The sequence below is a fragment of the Syngnathoides biaculeatus genome, chromosome 10 (assembly GCF_019802595.1).
Source record: "Syngnathoides biaculeatus isolate LvHL_M chromosome 10, ASM1980259v1, whole genome shotgun sequence".
Taxonomy (NCBI): domain Eukaryota; kingdom Metazoa; phylum Chordata; class Actinopteri; order Syngnathiformes; family Syngnathidae; genus Syngnathoides; species Syngnathoides biaculeatus.
Window position 1 is genome coordinate 1,270,945 of NC_084649.1, and position 13,718 is coordinate 1,284,662.

Sequence of the window (13,718 nt, forward strand, 5' to 3'; positions counted from 1 at the left end):
ATTAGACGTACATCTACATTTTTTTAGGTATATGTATGTAAACCATTCTCCAAATTTATTGATGTGAACTTCTACAGGGAATTTAATGTTTTTATGGCATTTTACTACGCAACCAGGTGACGTTTTTGAGGTATACGTTAGATTTATACAGAGGCAGACCGTGTGGGCGGAGGGGTTCTTGATCAAAAGACGCCATTGTAGACGGCGAATGAAGTAGACAAAATGGAGCGCACCCAAAAACATGTCTATAAAGAAGTATTGGAAGTAGCGATAGCGCGTTCAGGTCCGGTTACTTTGTGCTAGCAGATCATCGGGACGAGAGCTTGCGGTCTTGTCGTTTGTCTTTGGAAGAAACTCTCAAGAACCAGTTACATTTGTCTCGGATTTTTTCTCCTTTTACACCGGCCGTCTTCTGAAGGCTTGGACAGAAATACCTTCCCGTGAAAATGCCTCCCGTCGAAAATCAATCCGGGAAGAGTGAACTTAAAACTCGCATACAATCCCTTATTGACTCCAACCAAGTGGTGGTCTTCAGCAAAAGTTATTGTCCATATTGTGTGACGGTACGTTATTTATCTAATCGACTCACAACACGAGTGATAGCGTGTATCCTGCGAGGTAAACGGGCTTCGTCTAATTTTCGACTTCAATATTCGTTCATGTCACGACAAAATTTCGTTTGTTGCAACTTGAATGTATTTTCCTGAATTTTATTGGCAGAGGCATTTCGTAGACTTCATGCGTCCCGAGTTAAATTAATGTGTGACGCTCTTAGTCAAGTTAAATCTGACTTGAATGGAAACGTTCCCATCGCGAATTGGCCTTTACCGCTTAAGTTAACTCAATCGGCTTGTGGTTTATTGCATTGCTGTAATGATGATGTTCTACTTTATACTGAGTGTATTTGTAATCGTGTATCTCTAGGTCAAAGATTTGTTCAAAGAACTCAAAGTGGAGTGCAATGTGGTGGAGCTGGATCTCATCGGTAAGATCCATTTCCTCTTCCAGATCCCTACAATGACTCAGCATCTTTAGCACTGCTGCAAGCACTACATTATAACGGGCGAGCATGTTTTGTTCAAGGGATATTTGCACCATGATCAATGTTGACGCTTAGTCTCTCAAACTTTTTTCACTCGTTAATTTTCTAGAAGTCGTTGAAGCATTCTTGCATATTTATTAATTTTGAGGTCTAATCAACTAATTTTCGCTATTACCTTGAACAATGTTTTGATTTTTACACAAATGGCTTGAAAAGCGGGAAAGTTGTACTGTATAATCAGAAGACAAAAGAGGACACATTATTAAGACAGTTTAGCGTAGCTGTATATGTGAAATATCATTTTGGTCAACAGCAGATACGTGGATAATTACAGGCTGCCCCCCTCTTTAATTAAAAAAAAAGGATTAAATATCTAACACTCAACAACTTTGGAAAATTGATTTGGTTCAATTGGAAACATGGTTTTATATGCCCAAAACTTGATATGAAAATGAACTTGATATGCAAGAAACTCATTTAGTTTATACACTGTGCAGAGGATGGAACCAATTATCTGGAGATGCTCCATGAGATGACTGGACAGAAGACTGTTCCTAATGTCTTCATCAACAAGACACATGTTGGTGGCTGTGACAAGACAATACAGGTAAGCAAGTGTCTGCAATGATGCAAATATTTACATATTTGGGTTCCAAACAAAATTCACAGTTCAGTTTGATACTCGAGTGTCACTGATGCATATTTTCTCAGAATATAAAGTTACCTTTTTAAAAAGGTTTATTGAAATTGTTAAATGAAATGTATCTGGTGCGGCTACACCGTACCTGGCTTCTTCCCCTGGCATACTTTTGAGGTTTGAATTAGATGAAAAAAAAAACCCCACCTCGTGAAAATTATTAAATTAATCTCATACATCACTCATCTTCTGTGGTACATTTTTAATTGTTGATAGGTCCATCATGACAATTAATATCTTATTGCTCAATAACTGAAATGGAGATAAGTTTTTCAGGACTCAATAAATAATTGTTGTGGTCAGCTGATATATGTGGCTTGCATAGTTGACAAGGTGGGCTGCTCTGTCATTAACTGCGAGTGGACTCATGTACCACAGGGAGATATATATATATATATATATATATATATATATATATATTCGAACGCAGACACGGAGTGCTTGAAAAGTACAATTTGGGGAAGGGGCAAAAAAAAGTCGGGCCACGCCTGCTTGTACATTCGCTGCATTGAAACTTCTCACAAAAGCATCAAATCTCCGCACTCCATATATCGGGGCTGTTATTGTTCGTCAACACCACGCTCCTCCCGACACATCGACTTCCGCCTGTGTGCATTCTGACTCAAACGCTTGAACATTGTACATTGTTATTTTTGTTTTGTTTGCCCAATGGCGGCAGTAGTAAGAGCACAGAGCATCGACTCGCTGTTACACTCGCTTTGTTGGCTCTGAGTACACAACACTTCCTGGTTACTACTTACGGTGAGCTGCGCGTGCACCCCAAGGTCGTTCGCGAGAGGCTGAGTGCTTTAAAAGTACAATTTGGTGAAGAAAAAATGTCTGGCCACGCCTGCTCTACAATCTCTATCGAAACCAACTCCTCAGAAAATCATCAAATCTCCGTGGTCCATATAATAGGATTGTTATTGTTCGTTGTTAGTGCCACGGCCCCAAATGAAATCAAACTTTTTGGCCACAATGCAAAAGGATATATTTGGCGTAAAAGCAACCCAGCTCATCACCCTGAACACACCATCCCCACTGTAAAACATAGTGGTGGCAGCCTCATGGTTTGGGCCTGCTTTTCTTCAGCAGGGACAGGGAATAAAGTTGATGAGCCACACAATGAAGTTATAGGAAAGAGTAGTGGAGGCTAGACTCAGGACAGAAGTAAATATCTGCGAGCAACAGTATGGTTTCATGCCTAGAAAGAGTACCACAGATGCATTATTTGCCTTGAGGATGCTAGTGGAAAAGGACAGTGAAGGTCAGAAGGAGCTACATTGTGTCTTTGTGGATCTAGAGAAAGCCCATGACAGAGTACCAAGAGAGGAACTGTGGTACTGCATGCGTAAGTCTGGTGTGGCAGAGAAGTATATTAAAATAGTACAGGACATGTACGATGGCAGCAGAACAATGGTGAGGTGTGCCTTAGGTGTCACAGAAGAATTTAAGGTGGAGTCTCTGCTAGGATGAAGGGCAAAGTTTACAAAACAGTGGTGAGGCCGGCCATGATGTACGGATTAGAGACTGTAGCACTGAAGAAACAACAGGAAGCAGAACTGGAGGTAGCGGAAATGAAGATGTTGAGGTTCTTGCTCTAAGTGAGCAGGTTGGATAGGATTAGAAATGAGCTCATTAGAGGGACAGCCAAAGTTGGATGTTTTGGAGACAAGATTCGAGAGAGCAGACTTAGATAGTTTGGACATGTTCAGAGGCGAGAGAGTGAGTGTATTGGTGGAAGGGTGCTGAGGATGGAGCTGCCAGGTAAAAGAGCGAGAGGAAGACCTAAGAGAAAGATGGATGTGGTGAGGGAAGACATGAGGGCAGTTGGGGTTAGAGAGGAAGATGCAGAAGATAGGCTAAGATGTAAAAAGATGACACGCTTTGGCGACCCACAACGGGACAAGCCGGAAGGAAAAGCAGTTCTAACACAGTATCAACTGAAGACAGTACTGTATCATTTGGGGGTCACTGTATTTTCTATTCTTGGCAGAATATACATTTTTCACACCCAATCTTTAAAATTATATAAAATATGTAGTGAATAATTGTAACAATGCAAAAAAAAAAGGGAAATTTCTCATACTCATACTCATGATGCACTTTTTCCTGTGCAATTTCTACTGTGAGTGTGAAGTGAGATTATTATTATTATTTTGTTTTATTTTACTTTTGCACTGTTTGTAGCACACTTTTTTTTTTGTTTTTTTTCTTGGGCCAGTTACTCCGGTTTCGCATGGGGTGGGTTTGGTGTGTCATCATGACTTTTTTTTTTTTTTTTTTTTTTTTTATCCACTGTGGTTTAGCAATATGCAAGACTTGCAACATACTGTTGTCCTTTTTGTTTGTGACGTCCTTGCCATTAGCGTCATACATAGAATGAACAATAAAGTAGATCTAAATGAAAGATCTGAAAGGTGGTGGGGGGAGCTTTTTTTTTCCCCCCATGTGCCTTACAAGGCATTTGTCATGTTCTGTCTGAGCAACTTGGTCTGAATGAATGTAGGAAGGGAAGTTAAGTGAGTCTGTGTTCCACAATGTGTACTCTGGCACAGGTTCTTGCCATCAGACGTTTACTCAGTAAATAAATAATTTCATATAGTTTGACATGGTGCATATCAGACAGAGACCACTCTATCAGGTGATTCGGTTCAGATGTGTGTATTGTTGGATCCTTAATGGACAGTTTGGTTCCATTGAAGCTTTCTTTTCCACAAAACAGTATTCATCAATCTCGATTGATCTGTTTTTTTGAGACATCACCCTTAAAGTGCCACTGTCATGAAATGCACAATTTTTAGTATGTTATTAATGGAAAAAAATGGCAGCTGACATGGAACCATGTGTTTTTCTTCACATAAAACACAAAACATGATTTTGACGTATACAGCTTTTTGTAACTCCTGCCATGAAAATCCTCCCGAGGGATTTGTTTTCAAGAAGAAGCAGGAAGTGACTTACATGGCAGGACCGCCCTCAAGTGGGCTCGTTTGTTTCTATTAGTTTTACCTCCGGGAAGGTTGATTGTTGTTCCTTCATGTTAGCCAAAATGCCGGCTTGTTGCATTGCTGGAAATTGCTTGAACACTCGGGAGGATGGATTTACCCTTCATAAGTTTGCAAGAGACCCAGTTCGTTGTGAAAAATGGATTGCATGAGTGCAATGGATGAGTGCTTCGTGCGTTCCAAATGACAGGTATGTATGTATACAGCTATTTACAAAAAAAAAATACGTTGCTAAATGCGTCGATATGCGCATCGTAAGGCTTCCATGCATCAGCGCTGAAGAACGGCCTCCGCAGGCCTTGTGGATCGCTACCGGCCTTGCCGACAAGGTCGAGCCTGCCGCCGGCCTTGCCGACAAGGTCGAGCCTGCCGCCGGCCTTGCCGACAAGGTCGAGCCTGCCGCCGGCCTTGCCGACAAGGTCGAGCCTGCCGCCGGCCTTGCCGACAAGGTCGAGCCTGCCGCCGGCCTTGCCGACAAGGTCGAGCCTGCCGCCGGCCTTGCCGACAAGGTCGAGCCTGCCGCCGGCCTTGCCGACAAGGTCGAGCCTGCCGCCGGCCTTGCCGACAAGGTCGAGCCTGCCGCCGGCCTTGCCGACAAGGTCGAGCCTGCCGCCGGCCTTGCCGACAAGGTCGAGCCTGCCGCCGGCCTTGCCGACAAGGTCGAGCCTGCCGCCGGCCTTGCCGACAAGGTCGAGCCTGCCGCCGGCCTTGCCGACAAGGTCGAGCCTGCCGCCGGCCTTGCCGACAAGCCGTTATCCGCGTGTCATCTAAATATGGCTCGAAACAATAAGGTAATATTGCCCTGGTCGGTAACTTCACTCGGTTGTGTGATGTTCTCTTCGTCCAAAAAGAGCTTCCGTGTCAGAAGGGGCTTGTTCGTCTCCCATAGTAGGGTCCGCAGCGTGTTTTCAATGGCGAATGTCCGGGGTGACGTCACAGACTGGGGACAGCCAATATGGCGACCACTTGGATGTCGTCGAATGACACTTCCGCAACTTTGTGCATGGATGACGCGCTCTCCGCTCATATTTATTTTTTTCATGTATACATTGAAGTGAATAATTTTATGTATTTTTCATTTCAATATCTATTTTAGAATGTTTATAGGGATGACACTAGACCTTTTAAAAATACAGTGTTACCTTGAGTAAGAAAAAATTCAGGTTACGAAACACCGCCTCGGAAAAATATTGTCCCTAGTTAGTTACAAAGTCAATTCTGGATATGAAAGGGGGAAAAAGGGTGCTGGATTCACCAAAGTTCACCGAACATAAACATCCTGTATCTTGGTTTGTGTGGCCTGATAGAGATGCTATCGCCGTAGCATCTTCATGGCATCTCATTGGCTGGGAGGGACCTCAATCTTTACCCATGGTGCACTTCTTTCATCTTGGTTTGTGTGGTGTGATAGAGCTGCTCTCCCATTGGCTATTGGCATGGCATCTTCCTGGCTTCCCATTGGCTAGGTGGGACGTCAATCTTTACCCATGCTGCTTTTTGATTCCCTTGGACACTTTACTGTCACTAACTCATGCTAGCTCTATCACAAGCTAATGAGCATTGGAAAAGTCCAACTTTTCATTTGTTTTTTGCAAGTTTATTCATCTTTTTTTCACTATGTTGTGTAAATTCCTATCTATTTTTTTTCCCCTCTCCCATCTTGGCTGTCATTTTTCCACCTCCTCCGTCCCCCATGATGCCTTTTGCTTGTCACTTACCTTACCTTAAGAGAGAGGATTAACATCACATTGTCAAGGCAGAGTACATATGACATGACCTATTTGGATACATTGTTAATGCAAAGCACCGGAGTTGGCCTTTAATAAACAATGACTATGAACAACCAACCATACAGAATCAAGACATTAAGATAGGCATCGAATAACTGACAAAACAAAATATCTAAAAAAAGGACAATGTAAATTAAAAAAATATATATACTGGGTACCTAACTGGAATTATAATTAATGAACTGGAAAAGTGGTTGTACAGATTACTTGTATGTATTAACTATTTGTGTCCATTAGGCTCATAAAGATGGTAGTCTGCATCAGCTACTGAACGGAGAGCTTGAAACATATGACTATGATCTTATTGTCATTGGTGGAGGATCTGGAGGACTCTCCTGTTCAAAGGTGAGAAGTTTAATTACAACACATTAACTGGTTGTAACATTTCACTGGCAAGTTTATTGTTCACGTTCATGATTAGTATAGAGGTTGCAATTTCCAATGTAATTTTTAAACATTTCTTTAATTTTGTCTTTTTAAGGAATCTGCCACTTTGGGGAAAAAAGTCATGGTTTTGGACTACGTTGTTCCCACTCCGAAAGGAACCACTTGGGGTATGATATTTGTACTAAAATGTGGTTGGCTGTTTCATGTGGACCAAAATATTGAGTGAAAGTAATATTTGGCCTCAATACTTTAGACACTATGAAGCTTCATGAAGCATCCTACGGAACACTTAAGCCATTGGTTAATGTAATGGTTCATTTCTTGATGCTTCATGCACACACAAAACCACCTGCTGTCCATGTTTCATAATCACAGGCAGCTGTATCTAAACCACAAATGTAATGTTCCGTTTTTTTAAACGTCTTTTTGGTTCTTGTGAATGACTGACAGGTTACTACAAAATTTTTTGACTTAGTAATTTCCTGGCAGAATGTGTGTGTGTATATACTGTGTATACACACACACACACACACCACCCAGAAGTTTACATACACCGTTATAAAACACAATTTTTTTTTTTTTTTAAGTTAAATCAGACTAAACCTCTCCCTTTTCACCTAAGTCAGATCAGTTATTTTATTAAATGCTACAATCATGAGAGAATTTCTTAAAGGGCAAGTCCGGTCGTTCAATTAATGTATCAGATAGGTCATGTCATATGTACTGTACCTTGAAAATTCGAGGGTAATCAGATATCCTTTTTATCGCCAATTACAAATTTTTATGGGCGCCTCCATTTTGGCGAGTCTCATGACGTACGTGCACGGATATATATGATGTATTACGTGCGCGAACAAAGGCTTGCTTATGTTGTGACACAATTATGGCGAGCGCTGATTTCTCAGATTTATCCTCATCTGATGAAGAAATAGTATCGATTTATCGGGACGACGGAGGAATACTTCCAAATAAGTTTCTCAATACTGAAATATTTTATGCCTTTACATAGAACTTAGACAATAAATTTTATACAGGAAATTGTAGCTGGTTGAATTTCAGAAAGCGAATTGTAGCCAGTTGAATCTCAGTAGATGGAAAATATTGCATTTGAATTTTGAGTGCGATATATATATATACATACACATACATACACACACAGTCACATTTGACGCGCGCCTCCGTGCTCGCAAATGTGCACAGTCAAGCACGAAAAATCATCCGCGTAAAATTTTACGAGTAGAAAAACTACATATTGAAAGACGTCGCGTTTTCTGTGTAGTCTTGACATTAATTTACGTGTTTTTCATAAACGTTAACTAAACAAGCCTGCTCCAAAACCATTATTCACCCAGAAACAGGAAATGTAAGTTAATCGTACTGAGCATGTACGGAATTTAGACGGAAAGCGCATGTTCAGAGCTGCTTCATGTACTGCGAGCGCATTTACGTCAAAAGTCAACATCTTGAGCCATGTCAACGGAAATTCAGTTACACCAGGAGTGGTCTTTGCGTCGATCGCGAGACAGTGTGACGGCGTTGGGGGGGGGGGGGGTCGTTAGACTATCATCCACCTCATTGCTTGACTCATTAGTGGCCAATTCAGTGAGTGCTTGCACATTAAGGCCCATTCTTGCAAGCCAGCCTCCTATTTACAGCAATCGCGGCAATGCGTGCTCCTCCCCCCTCCCATAACAACACATCACGATTGGCGGCAGGAATGTTTGTTACAATGTATCGCTAGCTTGTTGCCACTAACGCCGATTATGTCCAACAAAAATTTCAGCATCTTCATTACATTGCGGGTATAGACTGTTCATGTTTATTCCTTGACAGGCCAGTGCATTTAACTTTTTTTCAGATAGTTTGTCAGATCAAGAATTTTTATTAATGAAAAGTTTTAAATACCGTTTTATATCATGTCATCATATCAGTTAAAATGTGAAATTATCATTTCTGAGTTAGATTTTTTTTTCTATTTTAGTTATGTATTTTATTTTTAATTTACAGTTATGTTATATAAATCCAGTACGTTATTTTAAGGTCTTGAGATTCCATCCCTAATCACACCCGCAACTTTATCTTCGAGCATGCGTCAGGAAAGGCTTCCGGCGTAAAAAGAGTGCCAAACAAAATGAGCATTCATCTGAGATGACACACCGGTACCGAACCGAGGGCGATACTGACATTTTCCATAATTGTGTCACAAGGTAAGTGAGCCTTTTTTTTTGCGCACGTAATGTTACATCTGCGCACGTAGGTCATGTGATTTGCCAAAACGGCGGTGTCCATGAAAATTCGTAATTGCTGATAAAAATCTTCTCAAAACACCATTAAATGATATCGGATTAACCTCAAATTTTCAAGGTACAGTACTTATGACACGCCCTATCTGATACATTTTTAATTCAATGACCGGACTTCCCCTTAAAGACAATTTTATATTTTCTTCAAGGTCAAAAGTTTATTTGCACAAAAAGTACTGTCTTTAAAGGTCGAGTGTCATCCCTATAAACATTCTAAAATAGATATTGAAATGAAAAATAAATAAGATTATTTACTTCAATGTCTACACGAAAAAATAAATATGAGCAGAGAGTGCGTCATGCATGCGCAAAGTTACGGAAGTCTCATTCGACATCTAAGTGGTCGCCGTATTGGCTGCATTTACTGTTTGTGACGTCACCCCAGACATTCGTCATTGAAAACACGCTGTGGCCCTTACTGTAGGACACACCTCTTCAGACACGGAAGCTCTTTTCAAAGAAAACATCTCGCAACAGAGTGAAGTGTCCAGGGCAAAATCACCCTATTGTTTCGAGCCATATTTACAGGACATGCAGATCACGGGCCACACCACCTCCCCGCCCTATGCACCTCCGCACGGCGGTGATAAACACCCACTTCCGTGGTGGACATAAGCCATCGCGGCGACGAGCCACTCCAGCCGACAATGCCGCGGCAGCCTCGGCCTTCAGCGGCTGCTGCATGGGAACCTTCCGATGCGCAGATCGACACATTTAGCAACTCATTATTTTTTTTAGTAGCTGTATACACACCTAAATGCCATTTGGAACCCACGAAGCTCTTGTCCATTGCACCCGTGCAATCCATTTTTCACAACAAACCGGGTCTCTTGCTAACTTATGAAGGGTAAATCCACCCTCTCGAGTGTTCAAGCAATGTCTAGCAATGCAACGAGCTGGCATTTTGGCTAACACGAAGGAACAACGAGCTACCTTCCCGAAGGTAAAACTAATAGAAACAAACGAGTCCACTTGATTGTGGTCCTGCCATGTACGTCACTTCCTGCTTCTTCTCAAACAAATCCCTTGAGAGGATTTTTCATGGCGGGAGTTACAAAAAGCCATATACGTCAAAATCATGTTGTGTGGTGGGGAAAAAAACGCATGGGTCCATGTTGGCTGCCATTTTTTCATTAATATACTAAAAATCATACATTTCATGACAGTCGGACTATAAACAATATGGGGAAGCCCAGATGACATCATGGATTTGGAAGCTCCTGATAGGTTAACTGACATGAGTTAATTGACGGCAAACTTGGATGTATTTAAGGCTGGACCTCAAACACTGCTTCCTTGTTTGAAATAATTGAAAAGCCAAAAGAAATTGGCCAGGAAATCGGAGAGAATTGCGGAGCTTCACAAGTCTGACTTATCGTTGAGTGCAATTTCCTGATGCTTGAAGGTGCCACATTCACGTGTTAAAACAATTATATGCAAGTCCAAACATCATGGAATTGTCCAGTCATCACGCTGCTCACGAAAAGAGTTCTGTGTCCCAGAGATGAACACGTTTTGGTCTTAAATGTGCGAAGCAAAAAAGCAAAAGACCTTGTGAAGATGCTGGACAAAGCTGGTAAGAAAAGTGTCATTAGGCACAGTGAAACTAGACCTGGACTAGTATGAAGCCATTACTCTGAATGAAACGTAAAAAAAAGAAACGAAAAAAAAATGAAACGAAAGTGGAGCTCCTTGTCCATAATGTCCAGCATAATATCATGAGAAAAAACGGGGAAGCTTGTTGACCTGAGAACACCATGCAAACTGTGAAGCATGGACAAAGCAGCATCATGTTGTCGGGCTCCTTTTTTTTTTTTTTTTTTTTTTTTGGCGCAGCCGCAACTGAACCTCTTCAAAAATATAGATGGTATCATTAAAGTGCCAGACACCTAAAACATAAAATTTAATATGTTGTTAACCTAAAAAAATCAGGCCGAATAGACTCATGCATTTGTTCACAGCATGTTAGAATGTTCCTGTGTATCAATCCCCCCCCCAAGAAAATATAGTTGACTGTTTCGAGTTGAACAAGAACCAGTAAGTGATGTTTTTTGCAGACACCGACAGCAACGGGGTCGAGTGTCTTTACCTATTTTACCTGTGATAAATTAGGTGTTTTTCTGTGTGTTAGCCAAAATGACGGCTCGTTGTGTTGGTGGATTTTGCTCGAACACTCGGGAAGAGGGATTCACTCTTCACCCGATTCAAATGACAGGTCGGTTTGTATAGAGCTCTTAAAAAATACAAAAGTTTATTTGCATTTCTTTTAATGGTTCTCATGTAAACGTACCTAGAGAGTAGTCCAAAATGGTGCTTCGATGAAGAATTTAGATTATCAAGTTTAAGTATTATTTGAGAGCATCTACTTGAGGACCTCCAGGCACAATAATCTGGAATCTTACTGTGGTAATCAGGTTTAGGTGGAACGTGCGTGAATGTTGGCTGTATTCCGAAGAAATTGATGCATCAAACTGCCTTGCTTGGCACTGCCATGCAGGACGCACGCAAGTTTGGCTGGGAGTTTGATGAAATCGGTAAGCAGTAAATTTCAATTACATAAGTAATGATGGGCCACAGATTGAATGAGGCTGCAATAGTAAATATTGGATTGAAGTTCATGCTCTTGTGCTACTATTAGTACTAATTGTAAATGTCTTGTTCTGTTTGCCGCCAGTCAAACACAAGTGGGAGACGATGAAGACTGTAATTAATGACTACATTGGCTCACTAAACTGGGGCTACAGGGTGTCACTGAGAGACAAGAATGTCAACTATATCAATGCTTATGCAGAATTTGTCGAACCTCACAAGATCAAGGTAATGCGTTTCACTTTGCATAAAGTATGAAGCATTTCAGATATTAACTCGAACTGGTTTTTGTGACACACCCCCCCCCCCCCCTCGAGCCGCCACCCTATCTTGGCGGAGGGGTTTGTCCGTCCGTCTCGATGATCCTAGGAGCTAAGTTGTCTGGAGCTTCATGCCCTTAGTAGGGTCACCCATTGCAAACAGGTCCTAGGTGAGGGTTCAGAGAAAGTACGACTCCAAAACCCCTATGATGACTACAAAAATTGGATCTTGGTTGTGACGCCTGGAGGTGGGGCTCGAAGGTGAGACCCTGGTGGCCGGGGCTGCACCCATAGGGCTCAGCTGGGTACAGCCCGAAAAGCTGACATGGGTCCCCCTTCCCATGGGCTCACCACCAGTGAGAGGGGCCATAGGGGTTGGGTGCAATGTGAGCTGGGCGGTGCCCAAAGGCGGGGACCTTCCGGCTACAGAAACTACCTCTAGAGACATGGATTGTCACTTCTTTGGCAGGGAAGGAGCCCGTTTTGGTGCGTGAGGTTGAGAAGTTCTGATTAGATATAGTCAGACTCTCCTCTACACACCGCTTGGGCTCTGGCACCACTCCTATTGAGGGTTGGACTCTGGAGTTGCCCACGGGGAGAGACGCTGAGCAGGTGTACTTATTGCCCCCTGGCTCGGGGCCTATACATTGGGATTTACCCCGGTAGTTGAGAGCGTAGCCTCCCTCTGCCTGCAGGTAGGCGGGCAGGTCCTGTCTGTTGTTTGTGCTTATGCACTAAATGGCAGTGCAGAATACCCACCCTTTTTGGAGTCCCTCAAGGGAGTGTTGTTGAGCCCCCCCCCTCTGGCCACTCCATCATTCTGCTGGGAGACTTCAATGCCCACATGGGCAATAACAGTGAGACCTGGAAGGGCGTGAAAAGGAAAAACGGCCTCCCTGATCAGAACTCGAGTGGTGTTCTGTTACTGGACTTCTGTGCTCATCACGGATTGTCCATAACACAATGTTCAGGCATAAGGGTGTTCACATGTCCACCTAGCACCAGGACATCTTAGGTCGCAGTTCGATGATCGACTTTGTGATTGTGTCATCGGACTTGTGACCGCATGTCTTGGACACTTGGGTGAAGAGAGGGGCAGAGCTGTCAACAGATCACCACCTGGTGGTGAGTTGGCTCCGATGGTGGGGGAAGATGCCAGTCCGACGTGGCAGGCATAAACATATTGTGAGGGTCTACCGGGAACGGCTGACAGATTCCCCTGTCAGAAGGAATTTCAACTCTCACCTCCGAAAGCTTTGCTCACGTCCCGCAGGAGGCGGGAGACATTGAGTGCAAGTGGACGATGTTCCGCGCCTCCATCGCCGAGGCAGCCAAATGGAGCTGTGGCCGTAACGTGGTTGGTGCCTGTCGTGGTGGCAACCCACAAACACGTTGGTGGACACAAACAGTGAGGGATGCTCCCAAGCTGAAGGAGAACTATCGGGCATTTCTGGCCTGTAGGACTCCCGAGGCAGCTGATAGGTGCTAGCTGGCCAAGTGGAATGCAGCTTCGGTGGTCGCTGAGGCAAAAACCCGGGTGTGGGAGCAGTTCGGTGAGGACATGGAGAACGACTTCGAGTTCTAGTCCACCGTTCGGCGTCTCAGGAGGGGGAAGCTGGGTACCTCAACTCGAAATGTTGTG

The 13,718-nt window shown here is 43.0% G+C and overlaps 1 protein-coding gene across 1 annotated transcript in view; it reads left to right on the forward strand.

Annotated features, from left to right (window-relative positions):
* The first annotated feature begins 228 nt into the window (after positions 1 to 228).
* txnrd3 (thioredoxin reductase 3) overlaps positions 229 to 13,718 on the forward strand; it is a 32,752-nt gene continuing 19,262 nt past the window's right edge. The window contains exons 1-7 of the mRNA XM_061832034.1: positions 229 to 563; positions 925 to 985; positions 1,540 to 1,649; positions 6,775 to 6,882; positions 7,019 to 7,091; positions 11,642 to 11,761; positions 11,902 to 12,044. Coding sequence (XP_061688018.1) covers positions 447 to 563; positions 925 to 985; positions 1,540 to 1,649; positions 6,775 to 6,882; positions 7,019 to 7,091; positions 11,642 to 11,761; positions 11,902 to 12,044 — 732 coding nt within the window. The 5' untranslated portion in view covers positions 229 to 446. The remainder of the gene's footprint in view (positions 564 to 924; positions 986 to 1,539; positions 1,650 to 6,774; positions 6,883 to 7,018; positions 7,092 to 11,641; positions 11,762 to 11,901; positions 12,045 to 13,718) is intronic.